Raw genomic sequence first — 26640 nt, 5'->3', positions numbered from 1 at the left:
GTTGGGACTGTCAACTTTATTCGTATTCTATTGGGACTGCCAGACTGTTGATTTATGCAGAGGCCTGCCAACTTCTTGGGCTTCTTTGTTTGGAACTGCCAACTTGTTGATTTTCCATTGAGATATTTGACAGTTGTATTGGTACTGCCAGAAATGTTGCACTTTTTTGCGCCTGGTTACATATTTTTAATCAACTGCCAACTTGTTTTTTCGTATTTTATTGGGACTGCCAGACTTTTGATTTATGAAGAGGACTGCCAACTTGTTGTATTTCTGTATTGGAGCTATACACTTGTTGATTTTTCACATAAAACATTTGACACTTTTATTGGGACAGCCAACTAGGCTGCGTCTAACATAGACATCAGAAATGTTGCACTTCTTTGGGACTGGCAATTCTTTTAATTTTTATAATGGAACTGCCAACTGGTTGCATTTTTATTGAGCCGTCCAAAGCGTGGAACTTTTTTGTGAGCTGGCAACTTGTTTCGTATTTACTGGGGATTCCCTGACTTTTAATTGGGACTATTAACTTTTTCGTATTGGAACAACCAACTTGATTTTGTTTTGAGACATTCGGCGCATTTATTGGGGCTGCCAACTAGATTGCTTCTTTCCGAGACAGCTAAGGTGTTGGTGTTTTTTTTTTTTGGGACTGGCAAGTTGTTTCTGTTTACTTATAATGGAACTGCCAACATGCTTGTGTCTATACTGAGACTGTCAACATATTAGATTCCCATTGAGATAACAAAAGCTGTTTTATTTGGGCCAGAATTAGGTCTAAGAGTTTTGTAATATTGTGTGAATTTATCACACATCTGCCATATGTCTACAAATGCGTATACTTAATATTCTATATATATATTTTTTTTAATTTACATTCCAATATTAAAAGCTTAAGATAAAGTTAATTCAAATAAGTTCCCTCGATAAGTAAGTTCGTGTATGGAATACTTTTTTGTTTATCGAGATGTCTTGGCCAACCGACATTAACTCATTTAAACTACGCTGTTTATTTATGAGCCAAGTCTTATCAAGATTGCACTACTTTTGAGGAATAATCGGTCGAAAGATGAGTTTTCGTGTGGCAAAATATTCTGTTCTGTCAAGATATTTTCATCAAAGTCAACATTTAGAAGTTTCACTATCACAAAAATGCTGACAATTTTAGAGAATTGTTTCTCTCGGCATTATTTGCTAGTCAAAATTTGAGTGCAATGCTCTGGCCTTTGGCTTAAATTGGCAGCACTGTCTAACATGGCCAAAGCCAATGCCCAAAAATGTATTTAACTTGATTATCAGCTGTGGCCCGAGCCATCCAGAGTCGAACAGAGTCGGGCTGCAGACACCTCGAGATGGCCGGCAGGAGCAGAACTTGAGGGGCAAATCAAATTCGACGCTCAATTAAAATTCAATTTGTTGCGCGCCATTAATTAGATTCCCCTCCCCCGCTGTGCGGGCGCCCGCAGCAGCCCGACGAACTTTGGCCAAACAAGTTTCAGACAGCGCCACCTGCGGCACAGAGCCCACGACCCCCGCCCCCGCCCCCGTCCACCTAAATGCAATTTTTCTCAGTGATGCTTCATTGAGCTGCAGCAGGGCAAATGGAGGCGGAGGCGGGGGGTACTTTCTAATTAGTGGGCGGGGGTTGGGCTTGGGGTCAGCTCTTCGACACTTCAATTAGTTGTAATCTATGCGCATAAATTGCGCAAGCTGATGGATGGCCCGCCAAGAAAAAAAAGACAGCGGCAGCAGCAGCAGCAGCATGCAACATGTGGCAAGGTGTTGCGAGCCCGGGTCCAGGCACGCATAAATTACGCAACCCTCGTGGGCTACACTAATTGTTTATACGCCCCCCCCCCCCCCCCCCGCCAGCTGCGTCCGCCCTCCCTCCCTCTCTCTCTGCCTCGCCCTCGCCCTCGCCCTCTCCCTCTCCGAGATAAACGGTCAATGGCTTTTGGGCACAACTGTACTCACCTGCTTCTGCAATGTGCTAGAGAGCTCCTCGAGGCACTCCTTGCGCTCGAAACGCTCAAACTTGAAGCTATTCGAGCGATAGAGCTCATTGTCCTCGCGTCTACGATTGCGGCACAGGCGACGCGTGATTATGTTTCCACTTCCGCTCAAACGGGGGCTAGCAAATAGAAGAGAACAGAGGGGGGAAGGGGTGGAGTGGGGGGGGGGTTTTCTTGTTATTATGATAAGCAAAGGACAATTGTAAAAAGACGATTTCTTTTGATGTTTGTTTGTTTTTTGAATGATCGATATATGTTTTCGATTGTTCGATATATTTGTTGTTGATCGATACATTTTTTTATTTGAGCCGAATTGGTCGAAATATATTTTATTGATTGATATATTTTCATGTTGATAAACATATATTTTATTTATCGATATATATTTTTTTATTGATCGGCATATTTTTTAATGATTGATATCGATATATTTGCTATTGATCGACATATTTTTTTATTAATCGATATATTTGTTATTAATCGATATATTTGATATTAATTGATATATATCTTATTGATCGATATATTTTTATTGGTCGATATATTTTGCGCAAAACCTAAACTCAACCTAGCCCTAACCTAACATTTACCTAACCTCATTTGGGCACCTAAGACACTTTATTTATTTTCCAAAGTATTTAGTTTAAAACTAATTCTCATCAAATAGAATCAGATTTAAAGATGGGCTATGATTCCTGAAACAGGTAATTGTAGTCTAGTCTAGTTCTCATGGAAGAGCATAATACGTAGGAATTTCTGTAATATTTTGAATAATCCTCGACTTGAGTACTCATAGTTTCAGTCCATTGCAAAAACCACCCTAACCTTAATAGGCATATCACATTTCAGACAACCCGCCCACTGCCCCCTTTCGTTCCGCCTTCTATCTTAATCATATGCCCAAAGTTTACAGTTTTGAGCTGGTTTTTTTTTTTTTTGGCCTACCTCCCCCCCCTTCCGAATGTGTCACATCATTAACTCAGCCGCTGGATATTACTTGTCAGCACGGGCCCAAAGCTTGTCATTGCCCCCCTCCCCCCTCCTCCCCCCCTCCCCTCAACCTCCAGCCCCGCCGGGCCATCCGTTCGCACGCTTTGGTGCCAGCACCTGGCAAGAAGCTCGTTAGGCAGCGCTTCATTAAAATTTGACACATTTGGGACGGAGGCCGAAAAAAATAGAGGTAGAGAGGGCGAGAGAGGGCGAGAGAGAGAGGGAGATTCTCTGTCGACCTGGTGTCGGGTTAAAGCCGCAACATTTAAAGTTGCCAACACGGAAAATGTCGTCGACCCAGTTTTGCGTTTGCATTTGGGTTCATTCAACGAATGACCCCGCCCCCTCAGCCAGGCGCCCGCCCTCGCAGCGCTTCAATGAAACCAACTAACCGACTCACCGACTCCAGAGTCCGTCTTCAGACGAGGCGAAAGCGTTTGACTCAGGTGAGAGTGCTCTAAGCGGAAGTGCTCAACTGCGAGATACCCTGTAGCCAGCTCCAAGTCCAGAGCGACTCGCTGAGGCTCAAGAGATCTGGACTTCAAGATATTCTGTACGCAGAACTGAATCGAGAAGGGTTTCCAGAGCGGCCGACAAGAAGCCGAGTGTGCCCAATAAGAAGATACCCTGTATGTAGCTTAGACAGAAGGACACCCTCTAACCATGCCCGAGTCGAAAATACATGACAGGAAATTACTTTGTACCCAGCACTGAATCGAGAAGTCAGAAGAACCTAGCCAGAAATCGCAAGGGCTCGACATTGAAATACCCTGTACGCAGTTGGGAGAGTTGAAAATTACCTAAATTAAAAGACCCTGGGTCCAGCACAGAGTCGATAGAGCCCAATTAGGAAATATCCTGTACCCAGCTTCGGATAGCCGTGAAAAGTATTCGTAGTTCTAAGACACGATCCCAACATTTTCGAGCTCTACCCAAGTAAGTCGGATTAAGCATCGATATTTATCGAATTTATCGCAAACCTAAAGCTGCTCTGCTTTTGAGATTAGAGCATGTATAGACTTCATTTTGTGTGCGGCTTAAGCTTTAGAATTTGAGACAAAATGGAAGCGATCAAAACCGATCAATATTAATTCAAAAGCTATCGATAAGAATCAAATAAACTTAATTTACAAAAAGTAATAGAAAATCGGACATGCCTAGCTTAACAAATCTACAAATCGATAAATTGGTAGGCAATCGATATTTATCGTTAATATCCAAAAAACCAAGATTGCTAACCAAAGTTTATCGAAGTTTTCCAAAATCTAAATAATCGTGACTTGTGTACGCTTGAACTGAAACGAAGTATCAAAAGTTTTGAAATATGTTTTTAAAAAAGGTTAATCGAAAATCGATATTTATCGATTTAGGAAGAACTGAATGGGTAATTAATGAAAATTCGTATCTGCCTAAATGACTAATGAAGTTTTTATTCAAGCTCTCTCTCTCTCTCTCTCTCTCTCTCTCTCTCTGTGGGGAGAGAAAAAAGGGAGACGGACTTGAGTGTTCCGCTGATCAAGAAGATATATGACTTAACGATTTCGAAGACAATTTCTTCTTCCTACTTTATGGATGTGCACAACTTCAATATACCCTTTGTACTCGTTTTATGGGTACTGGGTAAAACAAAAGGCTAAAACTCGACGCCCAACAAAAGCCACAAGCCACTGGAGTAGGCTCAAGTGTCGGCCACTTGGCCACTTGGCCACTTGCAACTGCAACTTCAACTACAACTTGATCCCGAAGTCAACCTTCGGTTGGGCACTTACCCGCAGGGCTTGCAGTGCGTCATGTGCAGATCCCAGTTCAGGTGAAAGTTGAACATGCGCAGCTTGGCAACCGCCCGCTGTCTCAACGAGATGTCCGGCGCCGTTGCTGCTGCTGTTTGTGCAGCACCCGCAGCTGCTCCCGCACCTCCTCCCGCCACTGCTGCTGCTGCTGCTGCTGCTGGATTAACGCCCGCTGCCAGCACTGGAGCACGCTGTGCATTCGGATACATCATGACGGTGCCGCTGGGCGCCGAGCTGGCAAGCAGTCGATGCGATGTGGACACGGTGCCGCTGCCATGATGCCCATGGCCATGTCGATAGTGCTGATGGTGCTCCTTCAGCGTGTAGAAGCCACCAGAGGAACTGCAAGCAGGAGTTCATGTTAAAGCTGACGTTAAAGTAAAGGCTAAAGTTAAAAGTCAAATTATTGTTAAAATCTTGCTATTATTAAAATATACTTATATCCCGGCCTTGCCCGTTGTACGTATCAAATAAATGATCTCAAAAATCTTTGGAAATGAGTTCGAAACCGATCGGAAATAAACCTTTCATACAACAGTTTTCCGCGAAATTCCCCAAATCGCGGCAAGACGTATTCGTTAGGTTCTTACGTAGAGCTTTAAAACTTAGTTTGAAGCAAATGGAACAAAGCCTAACAACAAGAATATTGTTGCCAAATCGATTTAGAGGCCAAACCATGAACAAAAAGATATGACCGAGTTATGGGGGTGGGAAATATTGACCTATGTCTATATACGATATTTGAGGGTACCATTTATACATGAACTTTGACCAAGAATAATGTTGCCAGATTTAGATGCCAAATTGATCTAGAGGCCAAACCATGAACAAAGAGCCAATCCGCGTAAAAATCGGATGAGATTTGGCCGAGATATGGAAGTGGGAAATTTTGACTTATGTCTATATACGATATTTGAGGGTAAAATTTTTACATGAATTTTGACCAAGAATAATGTTGCCAGATTTAGATGCCAAATTGATCTAGAGGCCAAACCATGAACAAAAAGCCAAATCTCGTTAAAATCTAATGAGATTTGACCGAGTTACGGGGGTGGGCAATTTTGGCCTATGTCTATATAAGATATTTGAGGGTAAAATTTTTACAAGAATTTCGACCAAGAATAATGTTGCCAGATTTAGATGCCAAATTGATCTAGAGCCCAAACCATGAACAAAAAGACAAACCTCGTTAAAATCTAATGAGATTTGACCGAGTTACGGGGGTGGGAAATTTTGACTTATGTCTATATAGGATATTTGAGGGTACCATTTTCAGCAAATTTCAGCTTCGTAGCTCTCACGATAAGGGGGGTTGCGTTGATCATTAATCAGTCTGTCAGTCAGGGCAACCAGTTTTATATATAGAGATGTGTATAAATGTATGTATGAATTTGTCGCTTTATCTAAGCATCTTCTCAAATTTATAATATGGTTCGGTTTAGATGAGCTACTGGATTTGAACCGGCTTCCTTGCTAGCCAAATCTAGTTGTTTTATTTAAGATTTGGTTATGCTAAATGGACAATAATTGGTATTAAAAAATGTGGCTGTACTTACGACATGTTATCGCCACCGGCATCGCCCACACAGCTGGTCACACTGGCCATGCCGCCGCTGCGACGCGGTCGGCTTTTGCGTCGACGCCGCCGCCGACGCTCCGAGGAGGCGGTGCGCGTTTGCAGCACATGTTGGCTAAGCGATTTGTGGCAGTTGGACGGCGGTTGGCCGCTGCTGGCCAAACGTCGCCCGGTCGCATTGCTGCCGCCGGCTGCGCTGCCGCTGGCGCTGGCGCAGGGCAGACCCTGTACGGCGACCACAAGCTGCGCATCCCCAAAGCCGCCCGCCGAGCTGATGGTGTCGCTCGACTGCGGCGTTGCGGCGCCGGCAGCAGCGGCGCCGGCAGCGACGGCAACCGAATTGCTCGGCTGCGACTGCGACTGCGAATGGGATTGGGATTTGCTGTTGCGCAGGCTGTGATTCACTTTGCGCCACATGCGTTCCATGGCGTCGGATTTTGTGCGGATGTTTCTGTTATTTTTCTATTTTTATAAATTTTCGCTTTTTTTTTGTTGTTGTTTTTTCTTGAACTATGCAATTTTTACTAGCTACTGGGGGCGGCTCTGGGCAGGAGCTAGGAGCTGTAGTGGAAGTTATTGTTGCTGTTGTTGTTGTTGTTGTTGTGGTTTTATTGTTGCGGGGTGGCAGTGTTTGGCTGTTGGTTTGTCAGCTGTGGCGCTGTGCAGCAGCCGCGTCATGCCTGCACACACACAGACACACACACACACACACACACACGCACGCACGCACACAATAACAAAAAGCTACTCAGCAGGAACTATGCATTATTGTTGTTGTTTTGTTATTAGTTATTGCTGTTGTTGACTGTGGATTGCGGAAGCAGAAAACAAAGAGCATGAATTGAGTTTAACCAAACACACACACACACATACAGAGCATAACGGCGCTTTATATGTGTGTGTGCGAAAACTTTTGTCATACAATTTTAGGTTAAGCACGCGCTTCACTCATTTCGTTAAGTCGCGCCATTGTTATTGTCGTTTTTGTTTTTGTTTTTGTTTTTGTTGTTGCTCCTACTGCACTTGTGAATGAAAATGAATTGTGAATTGCAGAGAGCAATTGAGCGAGGCGCATACAGACACACGCACACACTCCCACTCACACACACAAACTAACTAGCTGCATGCACAGCTCTATTTTATTCAATTTATTTTTTTTTTTGTTTTCTTTTGAACTGGATAACTTTTCACTTAAAAAAAAGTGAAATAAATAGCAGCAATTAGCAGCAGCGAAAAGCAACAGCGACAACTGAAACTGCGAAGATGAGTATCACAACGAAGACGGCGTCAGCGACGGCGACGGCGACGGCGACGACACACATTTCACGTTTTGTCTAATTTTGCGTTAGTAATGAGCGGAGAGCGCAAAAAAACGCCATCGCCAACACACACACACACACGGGCATAGCAGGAAAGTAAAACAGGAGAGTTTACCGTCGCGTTGGCAACCCAAAGCGCCGCATTTGTTGTCGCCAAGCTGTTGTTGCTGCTGCTGCTGCGCTGCTGCTGCTGCTGCTGCTTACAATTCTATGCTAGAGCTCTCTATGCAAGCACAGTGGGCTAAAGCTGCACTTTGCAGCTGTAAAAGCTAATTGAAGACTGGTAATTAAGAGGGCTTAAGAGAGCGGTTTAAAAACTCAAGGAAATAAGTGAATGCAAGGCAAGCACAGCTTTAATTTTAGAGCTAGCTAGCTAAAAATAGCTAGTTAAGCATATTTATTGGAGTCTTGCCGTTAAAATCTTGAAGGACACGCTTGAATATTAAGTGAGGCCATAAAGTGAGGAACTGAACTTCGAACATGGAATCCGGCAAAGAGAACGGGTGAGCTTTTGTGAAATTTTCATTAAGGGGCTTAAACCTAGGCAAGCCTTCATAGAGTATTTAAGAGCTTAAGCTCGCGAGAGAAATTGCAGCTCTATGTGCCTAATAAGCAATGAGAGCGACTGGCGAGTCTGGGAAAGAGCAATTATGAATAAATTGGTGATCAACAGACGTTTAGCAAAAAATAATACAAAGAAAAACAGAGTAAATTAAGCAATTTGCGCCACTGTGCCTGCACAAACAGGAGCTGTCCAAGTGCGCTCTCTCTCGCTCTCGCTTTTCGCTCTGCCGTGCGTGGGCGCAAGCCGTCGCTGGCGTCGTCGTTGTTGTCGTTGTTGTTGTTGTTGTTATTGTATGCTGCCACGTCCTGTGTATAACACAAACAATTTGCGCTTGACGCTGTAACGGAATTCCTTGCGAGAGAGCGCGTTGGCAAAGTCATCAATTGATACATTGAGGAAAATATGTTTTAATATTATTAAACACTTTTCGTTGTCTACTTTTAGGCATGTTAACAAACACACACACACAGTCAACGGAAACGGAAGTCTTTGTCAATTTACATTTTATTTTATCACAAACAACGAATTTCGCTGCGCCTTTTTGGCCAGGAGCAGAGGCCTCTGCCCGTTTATTGGCAACGCGCACGCACAAATAAAGCAGCCACAACGAGCAATGCTCAACACTGACACGGCAGCGGCAGCGCCGCATTCCGTTACTCGCGCTGCCAGGCTCTCGCGCGCTCTCTCTCTCTCTCTGTCACTTGCTCTCTTTGCAAAATGTAAACATTGAGGCTGCTTTCTAAGCCGGGCAACTAATTTACACTTGCAGCCGTCCGGAAAAACTTTAACTTAATTAGCCAAATTTATTGTTCTCTTTTATTAACTTTGCAGTTTGCCTTTTGCATAGCTTTTACTTCTTATTTATACATTTATTATCGATAGCTATGCTGCTGCTCTGCTGCCAAAATATCGAGTGTTGTGGGAACACAAACGGGACATTTTTGGGATATTCCAAGCGGCATTTGTTAACCGCACACAATTGCCCCCTGTTGTTAACCGGCGGCAACAGCGTAAATGAGCGCCAGATGGCGCCAGCCTGGTATTTGTGGTAACGCAGCCGCAACCTGCTGGGACATTTCGGTAAATATGGAATGTACCGTAATCAGTTGCTGGAATGTTCGAAGCAGCCGCCATTCAGCACAGTGGAGAGCCTTAAATTATTAATCTATGCAATTTGATGTGAAAATTGAGAATGTTTTTATTTAAATTCCAGTAATTTCTTATTCAATTTTGTTTTTATGCTACACTGAGCTGGGAAAACAACTGTTCTACTCAATACCAAGTGTTTATTGTAATGGTAAACACAATTTCATTCAAAAATCGCCGCCCATATTAAAACTTCAATTTCTATTTTATATTTAAGTTTTCTTCACTTTTTTATATAGTATTTTTAATTGGTTTGCCAGTTGGCTGCCATATTCATCAGATCTATCGTAATCGTTATCGGTAACTTTATCTTTATCTTTATTCCTCTATACTCAACCTTTGCCCTAGCTCTTAAAGTGTGGCATAAAACAGCTTGAAATATTATCGATATACTTTGTATATACGCGCTATTCGTGATGGTTATCGTTAATCGATATATCGATTGGGTTGCTTGAAAAGTTTGCCATTGCCACACCTATACACACACATATATATGTATATATATATATTATTTGATCTTGATCTGTTAGTTTAAACATTTAGTTGACATCGAACATACACACACAAGAAATGCCTTTATACGGTTGTTTTTTTTTGTTGTTTTTTTCTTTTTTCTTTTTTGTTTTTGTTTTTTGTTTGTTCTTCTGCTTAGATAGCTTGACATTATATCTGATAACTGTATCACTACGTTTTACACACAAACACACACGCACATCAACTTTTACAAAGGAAATTTCTTTAAGTTACAGTTACTTGCGCTCTTTCTCGCTCTAGCTGCTTTTCGACTGCTCTCTTTCTCTCTCTCTCTCGCTCGCTTTCTCTTTAACTTACGATTACTAAAACATTGGCCTATTGCTCAGTTTTACAAATTACAAATTTCTCCACTGTGAGTTCTGCAACTGCCATAGAGTTGCCCCACTGTGCGCTGATTGATACCAAAAATGTACCCAGTTTGCAGGGTTGCCATATAGTTTTGAGAAGAGTTCGTTTTGTTTTAGTTTTTTTGTTTTGTTTTTTTGTTGCTTGGCGTTTTATCACAAAAAGTGTTTACGAAGTTGTTAAACAAAAGCTAAAGCCAAGAAAATAATAATTGAAAAGTAAAAAATAAAAATACAGACAAGACAGGAGACAGTCCGTTTAAGTGGTTGGAACGGGTTCGGGCTGGAACATGGAACTGGAACAGCGCCTGCTTTGATTACAGCTATGCATATAGTCTATATATAAATTGTAATGTATATAGCTTGACTGATTTAATATATTTATTTGAATTTTTTATTTCTCTTTTGATGTCATTTAGCTCGTATTTGATGTGTGTTTAACGTTAATCTAGTGAAAATCGCTTGCAACTGCAAAAAATTCTACAGCACACACCTAACCTCAAACTTGAAGATTTTGTGTGGCAACTGTTTTTGTATGCTCTTTCGGCTTTTGATTCTACAAAATGTGTGAATTTTTTTTTTTTTTTGTGGCACCTTAAAATTTGCTTGATGCTGCATGTGTTGCGTTTTTCAACACAGTGTTGGTCCAGTGTTCGAAGTGGCCACTTTTGTTCTCTTCTTCTTCTTCGTGGTTGACAAAAAATCGCTTAAAAAAATTCTTGTGAATTTTTTACAATTTTAGCTGTGCGCCAAAGTTTGCGGCAAATTTTTTTTTTTTTTTTTAAAACAAACAAATTCGTTTTGCGCTGTTGCCGTTTTTCGGCGCCCTTAAATTTGGCAACCGCGCGCATATTTTGTTGCGCTCACAAATGCCGTTTACTTTGATCTTCTTCTTTGTTTTTGTTCTGCTGCTTATTGCAACAGTATTTAAATTACGTTCTAAATGCTGCAGCCCTTTGACCCCCCCGCGCCCCGCCCCCGCGCCCCACCCCACATTACTATATTAGTTGCAATTTTTCTCTTTTCTTGTTCCAGTTAAAAATCGTTTTTTAAAAATTTACGTTTTGTATTTACGTATTAGCCAATTGAGTGTTACCAATTTTGTGCTCTTCTCCTTCTTCTTCATCATCTTCTTGTTCTTCTTCTGCGTCGTGTTCAACATCAAATATATTTCTATTTATTTTGCATACACATATATATGCACATGTATATATGTATACACATATATGTATGTATGTACGTATGTATGTATGTATGTATGTATATATATATATATATATATTTAGTATTCCGATTATATGTACAATCTTTAGCATAAAAACTGGTTTTAAATTAAGTAAAATTACAATAATAAAAAAAAAATTATGACATATGTGTATGTGTGTGTGTGTGTGTTTAACGCATAGAATAAAAAGTTTAAAAGGAGTAAAAAAAAAAATTAAAAGAAAATAAATTAATGCATTAGTAAAAAACTAAACAGGCTTAAGAAATGTTTTCCGTTTTCCGTTTTTCTTTCTTTTTTTTCTTTTTTTTTTAAATAATTTGCATGCGTTAACAACAAAAATCAGCTTAATTTGTAATTTAGGTGTATCAAAAAAAAAATTTGTATTTATATAAGTCGACACATATATATATATATATGTATATGTATATATATTTGCATATGCATTCAGATATATATTACGTACGTTCATCGTTTTCATTATGATTTAGTATTTGTTGTATTAGACTTAATTCACTTTACTCTCAATTACATACATATATATATATATATATATTATTTATTATTTTCTTTAATTTTGTATGCTGTGTGTATTCTTCCGCTTTTCTAATCTGTTCATTTTTTTCACTTGGCTAAAATTAAAAAAAAAAAAAAACTCTTCACTCGTCGCTCGCAAAAGTATGCTACAAATTATGCTTAAAATAATTTTCTCTTCTGATTTCTCGCTCTTTATCAAAACGTATTTTTGCTTCTTCGTTTTCTTGCTCTTTTGCGGCATCCGTTGCGAGCTTTTGGTGTTTTCTCTTGTTTGCTTTAAAGTTACAAATTTGTTGTTTTTCGTTTTTTTTTTTTTTCTTTTTTTCTTTTGTGTGAAACAAATTGCATTTGTTTTTGTTTCGTTTGTTGCTTATGCCTACAAATGTTGTTGCTGTTGTTGTTGTTGTTGGTCGTCATGGACAGAGCGCCAGCCAGTTGCAGGTGCTGCCGGCGACGCCGGCGTCGCGGCTGACACAGAAAAAAAAATTGTTTGCCAACGCTCGCTCAATACAAAATTGACGCGACTGTCAGAGACAGACAAATACATAGTTGCTAGAGTGCGAGCGAGACAGAGTCGGAGAGAGAGCGAGCGAGCGCGTGCTGCAGCCTGTGATCGCCAAGCCATACACATACATACACACGCACACGCACACGCACACTCCCTCTCTTCACCACACTCCCTCGATCTAACGCATCTCTCCATCTACCGCTGGCTGTCTGGCTCAAAAGTGCTCCAAAGCTCTACGCAGCTTTTTACAATAAAATGGACATTAAGACTCGCGCTCCTTCTTCACCTTCACCTCCTCGCCCAATATGGTTGTGATTTCACCTTGCATGAATGCCCACGGTATGGTGGAATTGGCCAGCGGACAGCGCTCACCACTGGGACAATACACCTCATTGCCCAGACCCTGCAAGAAAAGATGGAAAGAGATAGCATTAGTAACAGTCGAAACTTTGCACTCTCTCTCGCTCTTGACTTACATTTTGACGCTTGATGCTCTCGCGACTGCAGGGAAAACAGAACTTGTGAATGTTCACCGATGGGCACTGGACAAAGTGTGTGTCCTCCAGACGCTCCTGGCACAATGTGCACTTAAGTGTGGCATTTTGTGCCGCAGCCGCTGCGGCCGCCGCTGCCGAATTGGGCGCCGCACTGCTGCCAGGCGCACCGCCAAGGCCACCTGTGCCGCCGCCCCCGCCCCCGCCGCCGCCGCTGCTGCTGCTGTTACTGCTGCCCATGCCAGGCGCACCTTGGCTGCCGCTGCTGCCCGGCCCGGCGTTGACTGAGCCGCTGCCATTGCTGCCGCTCGGTCCGATGGAGCCGCCATTGCTGCCGCCAGCTGCGCTGCCATCGCCCGCCACCGCATTCGGATTGGGCGGCAGCGAGGAGGGTCCCGCGTTGCCATTGCCAGATGCAGAGCTGCCGCCAACACTGCTGCAGCTGCTCAGCTGCGAATTGCTGGCACCGCCCGGCCCGCCCATTGAGCCGCCGCCGCCGCCAGCGCCACTGCCCGGGCCTAGGCCAGCCGCAACGGCGCCCGCTTGAACGGAATTCGAGCCGCCAACCTCGCTGCTTGTGACGGTTGTGCTGGAAACATGGCGAGAGCCCGAAGAGCGTCGACCCGATGAAGAGCCTATAAAGGAAAGAGAGAGGGAGACGGAGTTAGTTTCAATTTAACCTCAAAGCTTTACAGTTAACTCATTTACCCGAGCTGTTGGGCGAGTGGACACTGCGCGGGGGCAACGGCCCCGATGGCGGGCTGGATCCATTGCGTCGACTGGCTGGGGACAAGTGTTCTGTAATGTAAAAAGAATTGGAAAATGGATTAGATTTAATGTTATTTTAGAGAGAAAGAGAGAGAGAGGGTGTGAGAGAGAGAGAGATAGAAAGAGAGAGTGAGGGAGAGAGCGAGAGAGAGAGAAAGAGAGAGTGTTTGTGAGAGAGTATATGCGAGAGAGAGTATATGTGAGAGAGAGTGTATGGGAGAGACAGTGTGTGAGAGCGAGAGAGAAAGTGAGAGAGAGCGAGAGAGAGAGAGCGAGAGAGAGAGAGCGAGAGAGAGAGAGCGAGAGAGAGAGAGAGCGAGGGCGAGAGAGTGAGTGAGAAAGTGCCAGAGAGTGAGTGAGAGAGATCGAGAGAGTGAGTGAGAGAGAGAGAGAGAGAGAGAGAGAGAGAGAGAGAGTGAGAGAGCTTTAACTATACGCAGAGAGACAGAGAGAATGAGCTTTAATGCTAGTAATCGGGGAACTTTAATCTAACTGAGATGAAGAGGAATATAACTTAAATTCTCGAGAGAAAGAACTTTAGCTTTTAGCTTATAATCTCTTTATAGAGGTACAGGACAAAATGGATCGCTAGTAGCTTCTGTGCGCTTTATACAGATTTAGTGTTGAAAAACGCAATTATTTAACTCCCACTTTCCTATCAATGTTGCCAAGAGCGCGAGAGTTTTGATTCTCAAAGTTTAAATATGCTAGTTTATGCTTTGTTTAGTTTTATTATTGTTTTTACAGTTATGCAGGCGTAGTGTTGAAAAGTGCATTTAATAAATCTAGTAAGAAAAAAAACTAAGTCCAATATCATCGCTCTTTAGTTGGATGAGGCATGTTAATGAGCTTTTAAAAACTTTTTGGGCATTGTGCAACACTGATTTTAAAATGAGAGCTGTGCATTTGAATGAAAGAGCAAAGAGAATGAATGGAATCGAATGGTAAGTTTTAGTATATATTTAATAAGGCAATATTAGTTCCTTTTTCTTCATATACATAATAAAAAAACAGAGTTAATTTCGTTGCAAATCAAACGCATTTTTCCCTTTACTGATATTTTACTGTACATAAAATGTTGCACAAAATGCCAAATCAAGATGCAAATACACAAACACACATCACGCATCTATGCATACATATATGTACATATATGTATGCATAGATGCGTGATGTGTGTTTGTGTATTTACAGTATTTACTTAATGAAGGCTGCTTTCGATTTTATAATTCGAATGAATCAAAAAACAAATAAATAAATTAAAAAGACTAAATGAAATCATTTTCATTGCAAGACGTTGCTGTTTATGTTGTTCTTTATTTTTTTGCAGCGCAATGTTTGTAAATTTAGAACTTGGCACGAACATTTCACAGTTCATGTGCACGCACACAGACACACTGCTGTACATATATATGTATGTGAAATATATATGTATGTATTTATATATATTGAGTGTGCGTGTGTGTGTCTTTATGTGCGTTGGCAACAGCAACGGGCAACGGGCAACGACAACGTTTTCATTCACCAGCAGCGGCAACGTGACGTCACAGCACACTGTGCAGGTTGGTGGCCCCACTGTGCCGCAGCTAAGCGAACAACAACAGCAACAGCAGCAGCAGCAACAACAACAACAACAAAAGAATCTTCAACCAGCTGGTTTTTTGCAAACGCTACGTCAAAAAACAACGTCAGTTGGCAAAGTGCCAGAAACAGAGGCAGCGGCAGCGAAATAACAAACGACACGAACAGAAACGAAACAAGTTTTTGTTGCTGCTGTTGCGCATACGTCACAAGGCAGCAACGCATGCAGAGCAACGTGAGAGCGGCCAAGCCAAGCGAACGTGCAGAATGCAATTGACAGGACCGGTTTCTATTTTAGCTTTTGTTGTTTTACTTTTTGCTCTTTACTTTTCGTTTCTTCCTTTTCGTTTTCTGCAAGCATGTAACGAGACGCCACGCTGAGACGTTATGTATGTATACCAGGTATGGGCACACACACATGCGCAAGCATATTTGAAGTTTTGTTTTGACTGTTTGCTTTGGTTTTTTTTTTCGTAACGCAGCCGGCACGGTTGCCGCGTGACTTGCCGAGCGGCGGTCACGCCAATTAACATACATACACACATAATATACGTATGAATTATATGTATGTGTATATTATATATTAAATATACATTTATATGTATATACATATGTATGTGTATTTCTGCATGTACATGACATGCGCAATTCCGATGCCAGTCTTTACAGGTCGCGTCTCTGTCCCGCTGCTCTGTTAACTCTTGGTCTGTTAACTTTTTAATAGGTTTCAACACATTCAACGCACGCGCACGCGTAGCCACAATTTACTTTTGCTGCTGCTGTTGCTGCTACTACGCCTGATGATGATATTGAAAAGCTAAAAATCGAAAAAAAAAACCAGAGGCACGCTGAACTGAGCTGGGCTTTAATTTGTATGCTTAGCGGGGCCGCGCACATTGCTCAAATGTCGACGACGCTGTCAGCGGCCGCACAGTGGGCTGCATACCAAATGCTGCCGTCTGCCCCGGGAGTGCTGTTATGTTTATTTATTGGAAACTGTTGCTGTGTTGTTGTTATTGTTGTTGCTGTTGCCTGTTCCTGCAGCACGTTGTTAAATTGGCAAGTCAAAAAACGCGCTCAGGCAATCGCAATTTGGTGCGTTGGCGTCGCCGTCGCCGTCGACGTCAGCGTCGAGCGTGCTGTGTGTGGCCTCACCATAAATGAAATTTGTTTATTTATAGCATTTGTTTATATTTTGCACGCCAATGTGTAAAAATAATAATAACAAAAGCAAAAAAAAAAATGACAGCAGCTACGACAATAAATACAAGAGTAGCCGCGCAGTCAGCGTTGGCTTCGCAGCAGCGCAGCTGCCGGGGCCATTCAAAAAGAGCGGCAGAGAGAGCGAGAGAGCAAGGGAACGAACTGCATGCAGGCGCCATGTGCACAGTGGATGTCAACCAATTTATTTGCAATTTCACAATTTATACAGAAAAGCCAAAAAAATTAATTCAGTATTTATCAATAAATTGTTAAGAGTTGCTTTGATATTGTATTATTAATATTATTATTGATAATCAATTTCAATGTGAATGCAGCACACGAATCTGTTTGGAGCGCGCTCTTTGGGCCAATCTATTTTTAGCTTCAATTGATTTTATTTCAATTCTATTCTAATTTTTTCCTCCTTTTGGCACATTGTTTGCACACACTACAGCGAAAACATGAATCATTTCTCGAGTCCAATGCAAATACTTAGAAGAAAGAAATAAACAAAAAGGCACCATTTTGTCGAACTATTTGCCTGTTTGATATGAATGAAAGGGGGCCACACCCCAAAAGGGGGTGGGCAGCGACTGCATGAATTTATAAATACATTTATAGATATGTGTTTAGATCTAGAACAATTTTTAGAATTGTTTAAGAATTGTTTACGAAACAAAACAGTTGCGCGTAATTCGTAATTTCTAATTTATTGCCAGTGTGTACCTCTCAGCTATACGGATCTCTTAATTGATTTCCGTTGATAATAACAGCCCACATATCGCAAAGGAAAAGAAAGAAAAAAAAACCCCAATATACAACTCATAATCAAAAATAAACAGGAGATAACGCCAGAGCGAGGCAGCACTTAAATCGTGTGATCTGCCTCCATCTAGAAGTATACCCCATCCATATACATATACATACATACATAAACCTTTCGCTATCAGTCATAGTTGGCCATGGCGATAAGATAGTTGCCTCAATGAGGCACCTCTCACGATAAGATACGTAAAACAGCTGTGTGCACAAACCAGCCAAAGGCAAACGAAAGTGGAGCCTTGCAAATACAGAAAATAAATTAATACTCTCATGTATGTAAATGATATATGTGTGTACAAATATGTACAAATATATATATAGCACACTGCCCGACCAATATCGTAGGAATGCGGCATATATAGGAATACAGAAAATGACGTCGCTTTAAATAGAGCAGCGTCTCAACGAATCTGACTGTAAAAATATCAAAGGCAAAGCACTTATCGCCAGTCGCTATTTGGGCAGCGGCTTAAGTACTTTACTCACGCACAGCTTATCTACCGAGCATTTGAAGAGAGAGAGAGAGAGGGAGAGAGAGAGAGAGAGAGAAAAGAGCTGCTCGGAAATCATAAAAGAAACGCTTGAAAACTCGCATTGCATCAAGCAATAATGCAACAAAATGAATTTGCCTACATTCATGTTATTGTGACATTAACATATGTTAATGTGACACTGACAGTTGCGAGGCATGTTTATGTTGCATTTGGTAGAAGTGTACCGTAAATTGGTTATTTATGTGGGTTAACCTTCATTTTCTGGTTAACAAATGATCCTTTTTTTATTAAGTGTTAAACTAAATTTTAATCTAGGCTAACATGAGGTCAGTGTTGATTATTTTATTTGAAAATGAATAAGTAAACAATCAACAAATTATGCGGTTGTGTCTCTGTGTATTTCAAGAAGCTTCCAGTTCTATTTTTTCTTTCCTTTTTTTCATTACATTTCGCGAAAAGTTGAGTATTTTTTGGTTTTTTTGAACATTGGATTAGTTTATTTTAATATATTGGTTTTTGATTGTTTTAAAATGTGTTTAAATGTTTGTATATTTCAAATTTAAATGTATATTTTATATAAATAATTATAGTTTTGAAATTTGATAATGCTGTGCTTTGTATTGACAATTCTATTCGATATTAACCACATAAATTAAGCTCTGCTTGAAATTAAAAAGTTTTAAATACTTTCATAAATAAGGTATACAAATAAAAGCTCCTGCCCCAAAACGGGGGGCTTCTTATATTATTTATCGCATCCGATTCACATATGTATACACATATACATATATGCATGATTGGGTGACCCGGGGAATCGATATATCATTGATAATACAATATTTAATCTTAATTATCAAAAAACCAACACCGCTTTATTGATAACATTCAATCGTCTCAATGCATATATAATGAATATGTTACAAAAATAGTTTCACAACCACTGTACAGTGTCGCTTATCGAGCAGTTACCTGCTTATCGCTTCCACTTTCAGTGATAAGGCATACTTGGCTGATAGAATATAAGGTAAGATAAGATACATATGTCAACCGCATGATATGCGTTTTATTGTCGCTTATCGTTAGGGCAAGTGCCTGGCCAAAAATAATAATAATAAAAAAAAAAACATTTCAATTTATGCAACCAAAACCATTGTCGCTTTCATTCACACGTATTGCCTTCGTTTGTACTGGTTGGTCACACTGTGCCCTGATGCATCTAATCAGCAGCGACGTTGCCTAGGTTCATACACACACAGACACACAGCGACACGCAAACACATGCATGGGCTCTCATTGCAGTATCTCTGCTTGCCGCTGTTCACGTGTTAACGGTAAAAGCGCTACACTGCATGCTGATGATGAGATGCTGCTGGTGAGGTCGCTTCTGATTAATAGAAGAGCGTGCCTAATTAACGCCTAGGACAGCAAAGAGAGACAGAGACAAATAGAGAGAGCGAAAAATTCCTGACTAACGCGCGCATTGGAATGGTCACACTACACTCAATAGTGAAGTTTGCTCTCAGTGCAAGCTGCACTGCAGTAACAAAAACGCATGCGACGAGCGCTGAATGAAGACGACGAGACAGTAAGGCGTACAGTAGGAGAGCGAGAGAGAGAAAGAGTTGCACAAGTGGGCGGGCAGTGAGGCGGGAATGGGGCTGGAAGCAGGCTCGCACGTTGGGTGAGCTCGTGTGTGTTAACATACACACAAACATAAATGTGAAGGTATACGCTTGTATGCATTATGTGTTTAGTTGTAAAAGACGCTAAAGCTGTGATGAATACTTACATATGTATGTATGTACGCATGTATGTACACAAATTGTGTATGCAGCGTTATTGTGTATGTACACCAAATCGTTTGTTATATTTTTAGTATACAAACACACACATGCGAAGATTTTGATTTTGGTAATGAAACACAAATACATAAATATAAAGCACAAACGTAACGTAAATACACATAATAGGCAATAAACGGCCCATCCGAGTTAAGCGTAAAAGAACAGTATGAACAACAACAACAACGGAGGCATTCAAACAAATTACGCACATTGATGCCAATTTGATTTGCGCAACGTAAAATATTATTAACGTAAAATGATTATTAAATAACTCAATAACTCAACAAATTATGCTTCTTCCAGTTTGCATCGCAATTTGAATTACATTTTACAGCAAGTTAGTTAAATATTCAGTTCAAGTGCAGCGATCGATCGTCAATGAAAACATACTTGGGCCCACTGTGGAGCAGCAGATGACGGCATCGGCATCGGCATGCGCGAAAAATTCTCATTATTTTGTTTTTCATTTCTATTTGGTGAGTATTCAGGCATGTATACGCATACATACATAAATCTATATACACATGAATATACATATATGCATATACGTATGTATGTATGTATATGCACAATTAAAGCTGCTGTTGCAGTCCATTCTGTATACTAACTAAAAATTTATCTACACTGTTTGCTGTTCTGCGTATGCGCGCGTATCTGTGTGTGTGTGCAACTTGTTATCGCATAGCGTAAAACAGCAAAGAAGAAGAAATAAAAACCAAAACAAGTTTAATGACGTTTTGCGCGCGCACACACACAAGCATAAATATAAAACGAAAAGAATACAACAACAAAAATCCCACAAAAGCAGAACCCAGTAAAAGCAAAACCCGTTTAACCCAGCCAGCAATAGCAGAGCGAGAGAGGCACAGTTACAGCAACAGCACCGGCAGCTTTGGAGAGCGAGAGAGAAACACAGTTACAGCTAGCCCAACAGCAGCAGCAGCATCAGCGGCGTTGACTTTTTGCACGTCTGTTTTTATTACATTTTTTGCGGGTCGCGGGCCGTCCTTTCGGGTTACGTGTAGCCGCGTGGCTTGTGTGCGTGAGTGTGCCTCTATATTTGTGTGTGTGTGTGTGTGTGAGTGTGAATGCGTGTTATGTATTTCAGCTTTTTGGCTCTGCGCATGACAAGCAAATGCCTTTTTATGGCAAGGGTTGGCAGCAGCAAAAGGTGCCGCCGTGTCAACGAGGGTTGCGTCGCCGTCGTACAAGTCATTTTGCGAAATGCGTGCGACTTGCACAGCAGGCGGCTATGTGTAGGTGTGCGCGCTCATGCATGTGTGCGTGCGTATTTCTGTACGTGACAGTTCTGTGCGCCCGAAAAAAGACAACAAAAATTGCTTAGATAAATGCAATTTCGACAATGCGCTGTCTCGCTCCCTCTCCTTTTCAATCTACCGCTTGGCCTGTCACTGCGCTCGACTCCTTCCACGCTTCATGTTGGGCACATGTATATGCGCGTGCTTTTTACATGCACGCGCGCACACACGCACGCATTTTCGTTGTGGCCCAGAGCCTGGAAGAGCTCACGCGTTCCAAAAAGCTGCGTCAAGGCAACCACCAAATGCAGCTGCAGCGGAAGCAGCAGCAGCAGCAACCGCTGCAGCGCCAGCAGCAGCAGCAGCAGCAGCAGCTCAGCGACTTCGGCTCTGCCCGATAAGCACATTGGTGATAAGAATATGTGGCCGCCTGTTCCGTTATCTAATCGCTGTTGGCGACGCTGCTGCCAGCACCGCCGCCGTTGCTGCAGCTTATCAGAGTATAGTTGGTGCTCGACTGATAAGCGACAATAGCAAAACTCATGTCTTCCTATCTACTATCTCTTCCTGTGCCCCCCCCCCCCCCACTCCCTTACGCGTGCTCTCTCCCACTCCACTCCATCTCTCTCTCTCTTTCTCACTCCCTCTCTCTTTTGCTCTGATAAGCGACAATCACGCTCGTTCACTCTGCTTGAGATTTGTGCCAGTTTGCAGCGACTCTTATCTTCCAACTGCGCATACACTCACACGCACACATATGTTTATACACATGCACATACACACCTACACATGTCATGTGTATGTACACGGAACTGAACCTTTTGCATGTTGCGGTTCCCATTGGAAACTTTTCAAAAATGTTAACATAAAACAAATCAGATTTTAGCTGTATGTTAATTAACATAATGTGAAGTTTCTAACGGTATTACATTTGCTTTGGTGTCTGGAATACATGGAAAATGAAAAAAAAAAAAAAAACACAAGATTTGGAATAAACCGAAACAAATTTAGAAAAATATGCCAAATGCTTATTAGAAAAAGTTAAATATGCATATTTTAAGAGTGAAACTTTGTTAATGAATGATGTCTGTTGATTTGTACAGCTTCTCGACTACTCTCTCTCTTTCTCATGTTAACATTTAAATTCATATTCAAAAATGAAACAAAGTTTATAAAACCTAAAAAGACGTAACCACGAACTGGTTCGTTCATTAACAGACTCAAGACTGAGTTTCTGTTACTGTAAAAGTCTCCGTTAGCTCTGTTACAGTTACAGGGAATGAACTTCTAAAGCGAAAAGTGTGTGTATACCATATATGAACTATTTACTGGATGTTTATAATATAATAATCTTAAATTAAACATTTTCATATTCAATATTTCAATATTTTGGAAACCATAGTCTATAAAATGAATTGTTTAATTTCCTTTTTTAAAACCTAACGGTCAAATAGTTCCAGTGTACCGTGGAATGCAAAAGGTACAAATGTTGACCCATTTGTACCATTTTAGCAACAGTCTGTGAGAGACCAGGTCATTAATTAAAGACAATTTGTTGCCCAAAATGATGAAAGATTATACCAACAAATCAACTATCAAATGGTTCATTTTTGACTTGAAAAAGTACCTTATATATATATATATATATGTAAAATAGGTACATAAAATAGGTACATATTTATTTTCAGATTTGAATGTCTTTTAAATAAAATGAATACTTTGTGTTCTTTCTCCAAGCGATAGGGAAGTAGGTACTTTAAGATATTAAAACAGGTACATTTGCATATCGCTTGGGGGATTATTAAATATTTGTACAAAAAGTACCAATTGGTTAACTAAACTATATACATAATGTACCAATAGATATAATGTACCATGGCACTAATAAAGCAGAATGAACTTTAAGATTGTTAAATAGGGCACTTATTAAATAGTTGTTGAAAAGGTACCAATTGGTCAACAAAACAACATTGTACCATTGCACCATAATTGTACTCTTTTGACAACTGTCTATACAGGGTATTGCGTAGTCGGTGCTTGTTTAAGATATGAACAACGTAAAATTTGCAACTCACCGGCCGCCTTGAAGGTCGACGCATCGAAGCTGGGCGCCCGCACCGGCTGCTGTTTGTCCCGCAAGTTAAGCTGCCGCTCGGGCACGTAGCTGACCGCGGGCAGCGATTCGCCGCGGGTCAATGGGGGCCGCACGCCGTTGGGATCTTCGAGGGCGCTGCGCTTGACGCTCGAGGGGCCGACGCCGCTGCTGCTGCCGGCGGCGAGTTCGGCAACGCTGACGCCGACGCCGACATGGGGTGGGCCGTGCGGCTGCTGTGCGCTTTCGATGTCCACATCCTCGGAAGGCGGACGTTTTAGATTAACGGAGAGCGCGGGCAGCATCGCTGAGCCGCCGCCGCCGCCGCCAGGTGGCTGCTGTGTAACGGGACCGGGTCCGGGACCGGCACGCTGGCCTGCCGTGGGCGGCATATGGTGGGGCGTCATATGGGAGATGCGCACCGGTCGCACATCCGGTGCCGATTCCAGTTTAACGGGAAAATCCATAACGCCGCTGCTCTGCTGCTGCTGCTGCTGCGGCGGCGGCGGAGGCGGTGGTCCAATGCGAGGCATTTGATAAGCGGCCGCCACCGCATGATGATGCGATAGCGACAGCGGGCCCGGACCGCCCGCTGCTGATGTGCTTGGCGCGCCGCGATGCTGCGGCCCGCTCAGCTGCTGCTGTTGCTGCAGGCTCTGCTGCTGTTGCTGAAGGACGACCACTTCGCCGTTCTCGTGGGCGCGCTTGCTGCTCGGATGCAAGCGTTTCAGTTGGCGTGCGGCGTCGAGCACGACTTCGATGCGGTCGGCGCCCTCGTAGTTGACGCAGCCGCGGCAAACCGCCTCCGAGAAGTCATTGATCATGGCCCAGGGCATGCGGGGCAGATCGCAAAGGTAGCAATGTTGCCGTTTCGTTTGCAGCGACATGACGATGGGTGCGGGGGGTGTGTGTGTGGGGGGGTGGAGTTTGTAGTAGTAGTTCAACTGGAAGTCGAATGGAATGCACTGCGACTGCGGCGGCAACTGCGACTGCGACGTTGGCTGCTGCGACCCAAATTTACGCGCGCAACTCGACCCACTTTTTGGCGGCGTCAGCGTCGCTGCGCGCACACATGCACAAAAAACACAAACAAATGCGCGCACACAGACACGCACGCACGCACACACAGACAAACGAAATTTGTTCTGTTAATCGTTTTGATTAATTGCGTGCCGATAAAATGTATCGATTATTGTTTAATAATTGCGCCGCTTCTCGTTGTTTTTGTTGTACCGGCAATTTGTTGTCGTTTTTATCATTGCGCTCTGCCTGCTGCTGCTGCGGCATTTTATTTATTATTATGAATTTATTTTTTAAAAATTTGTTTAAAGCACAACGAATATATATTCTTGTTCAGCGCGACAAGCTGACAGGCTATAGCCATGTCCGTCTGCGAAACTTGTTTTTTGTTTTTTTCTCTTTTTTTATCTGCTGTTGTGTTAGCGTCTTGCGCTTTGTTATTGATTTTCGTGCAGCAGCGCATACACACACACAGGCCAAAAAATTTTTGTTTTTTTTATTGCTTACACTGTCAAAAAAAAATTAGTTATATTGTTTTGCTTATTATTTTTCTATTGCGCTGCGGCGCACGACAAGGCACGCACACAAACACGCACAACTGCATATGTATGTATGCATGTATTATACATACACGCACGCTTTTCGTATGCTCTGTCGCCTGCACAGCAGACACACAATACACACATACACGCAGAGCGACAGCAGAGACACGTACACGACCGACGCCAAATATATATGTGTGGGCAACAATACCGAAGAATATTTAGCGTAAGCGTAACTTGACGCGGCAACGTTCGGCTACAGAATGATGAAAATGAGCGGTGCGCAAAGCAAAAGCAGCGCAAAGCAAAACCAAACAAAAAGAAGAAAGAAAAAAAACAGGCACGTCAAATAGTCAGCAGCACTGGCGACCCAGTGGTAAATGCGCACAACTCCACACACAAACAAACATGCACGGGACATGCAGTTAGCCACTGCAGCAGGGTTGTTTGTATTTTGAAGAAAATAAACAGTTGGTGGTTATAAACTAAAATTACCATTTAATGCAAAAGTACACATTTAAAATTAATGGTAATATCACGACATAAATCATCGAAGGAAAAACCTAGCAGTTGAAGTAACCTATTATATCAGTTACCTAGTCTTAACTGGATCTTCAGTATTCGTATCTAATTTAATATTGTTACACATTATCAATTGATTTTTATAGAATACTCAAGCTCAAGATAGGGTCTTTAAAAATAAATAAAAACAAAAACATTCTCTCCTATCTAAATTATATTTATTTTGTATATCAACCAATTTACAATACTTTTAAAATTAATATCAAAGCTTATAAACACCAATTTATTTACAGTTTTCTAACTCGTTACGGACTGGCCAATTGGCAATTGGGCTACTTGTCATTTGCTGTTGTACACATTTTTCAGTTCATGCGCGCACGCTCTCGCTCTTGTATGTATGCGTGCGCCTTTTGGCGCATATACACACACACACACACACATGAGCATTCACTAGTACAGTGCGAGCTCTTTACTAGCAACCACTGTCCACATCGAATAAGTAATATGTTGTGCAGGCGACAATTCAATAGATTCTGCGGTCAGCGATAGCGTGCCAACACTGTACCGCAACACATGCACATATATGTAAATACATGTATACGATGCGATACATACACACACACACAACAGTTGTGCGTCGCGTACGTGCGAGCACGTCATAAGCAAAAGCAAAACGCAAGCCAAGGCGCTGACGCTGTGACGACGGGGCATGGCATGGATACGTCGTGCAAAAGGGGCGCGTTCGTGTTGGGGGTTGAAAAGAGAACAGCGACCATTGCTCCAGTACACTAGCGTTGCTTGTGTGTATACTATGCGCGCACACACACATACTTACATGCATATATATGTATGTGTGTGTACATACATATGTAAATATAGTATGTACATGGGCAGGCGTATACACACGAAATTGTGGCACATTCACATATACATATCTGTATGTACATACAAACGTTCGTGTATCGATACACAAATGTAGACCTTGAATACGTAACGGCGCGTCGTCGCTGCCGCAGCCGGCGTCGCTGCTACGTCACGTCAGTGGCGCTCGCAGCAAATGCAGCGGGCAGCGCCTGAAAATGATTGCAGTTGCGCTCGTTGCTAACGCATCTGCTTCGCACATATCGGGCCCAATGACGTTTGCATGATGTTCGCGTTACGCACTTCTTGAGCAGTTATTCCATGGCAGTTGCAACAGCAGAAAAAAAAAAACAAAAAAGCAAAAATGAAACTAATTAGCGACAGCAGCTGTTTAGCGCGATACCATTGTAAAAACAGCTGACTTAACAGCTGTTAAGCGGCAGCCTGAAGATTGGCAACGTTGCAACGCTGTTAACAGTCAACAGCGCTGTTACGCACGTTATACATATGTATGTACATAATGTAGCTGGCATACGAGTTGATATTTACATAAGATGTAAACTGTATGTTCCATTTCGGGACCAGGAAACGT

At 42.1% G+C, this 26640-nt stretch overlaps 2 protein-coding genes across 2 annotated transcripts in view; both read right to left on the bottom strand.

Annotated features, from left to right (window-relative positions):
* hwt (heavyweight) overlaps positions 1 to 8814 on the bottom strand; it is a 78774-nt gene extending 69960 nt beyond the window's left edge. Inside the window, exons 1-4 of the mRNA XM_064684572.1 lie at positions 8757 to 8814; positions 6352 to 7176; positions 4775 to 5137; positions 1978 to 2134 (exon numbers count right to left, since the gene is read on the bottom strand). Of these exons, the coding sequence (XP_064540642.1) occupies positions 1978 to 2134; positions 4775 to 5137; positions 6352 to 6797 (966 nt within the window). The 5' untranslated portion in view covers positions 6798 to 7176; positions 8757 to 8814. The remainder of the gene's footprint in view (positions 1 to 1977; positions 2135 to 4774; positions 5138 to 6351; positions 7177 to 8756) is intronic.
* A 3513-nt stretch (positions 8815 to 12327) lies between these two features.
* Positions 12328 to 24545, bottom strand: Pits (Protein interacting with Ttk69 and Sin3A). Its single transcript, XM_064684532.1, has 4 exons — positions 23087 to 24545; positions 13749 to 13838; positions 13023 to 13675; positions 12328 to 12949 (listed from the first exon to the last, which is right to left on the bottom strand). The coding sequence occupies exons 1-4, from the start codon at positions 23988 to 23990 to the stop codon at positions 12809 to 12811; spliced, it is 1788 nt and encodes a 595-aa protein (XP_064540602.1). The 5' UTR covers positions 23991 to 24545; the 3' UTR covers positions 12328 to 12808.
* Positions 24546 to 26640: the final 2095 nt, after the last annotated feature.

This window comes from Drosophila montana, unplaced genomic scaffold, assembly GCF_035044405.1.
Source record: "Drosophila montana isolate Dmon_TW-CO22-7 unplaced genomic scaffold, ASM3504440v1 contig_2781_1, whole genome shotgun sequence".
Classification (NCBI taxonomy): Eukaryota; Metazoa; Arthropoda; class Insecta; order Diptera; family Drosophilidae; genus Drosophila; species Drosophila montana.
The sequence above is the reverse complement of the archived record's forward strand: the minus strand, read 5'-3'. Positions and strand labels throughout refer to the sequence as shown.

Bases quoted from the DNA above. Each gene is read 5' to 3' on its own strand.
- Pits (XM_064684532.1), bottom strand. From the start codon at position 23,990: ATGTCGCTGCAAACGAAACGGCAACATTGCTACCTTTGCGATCTGCCC. The intron at 13,839-23,086 runs GTGAGTTGCAAA...TTTACATTACAG, and splicing joins GTCGACCTTCAAGGCGGCCG to AACACTTGTCCCCAGCCAGT. The intron at 13,676-13,748 runs GTAAATGAGTTA...TTTCCTTTATAG, and splicing joins CCACTCGCCCAACAGCTCGG to GCTCTTCATCGGGTCGACGC.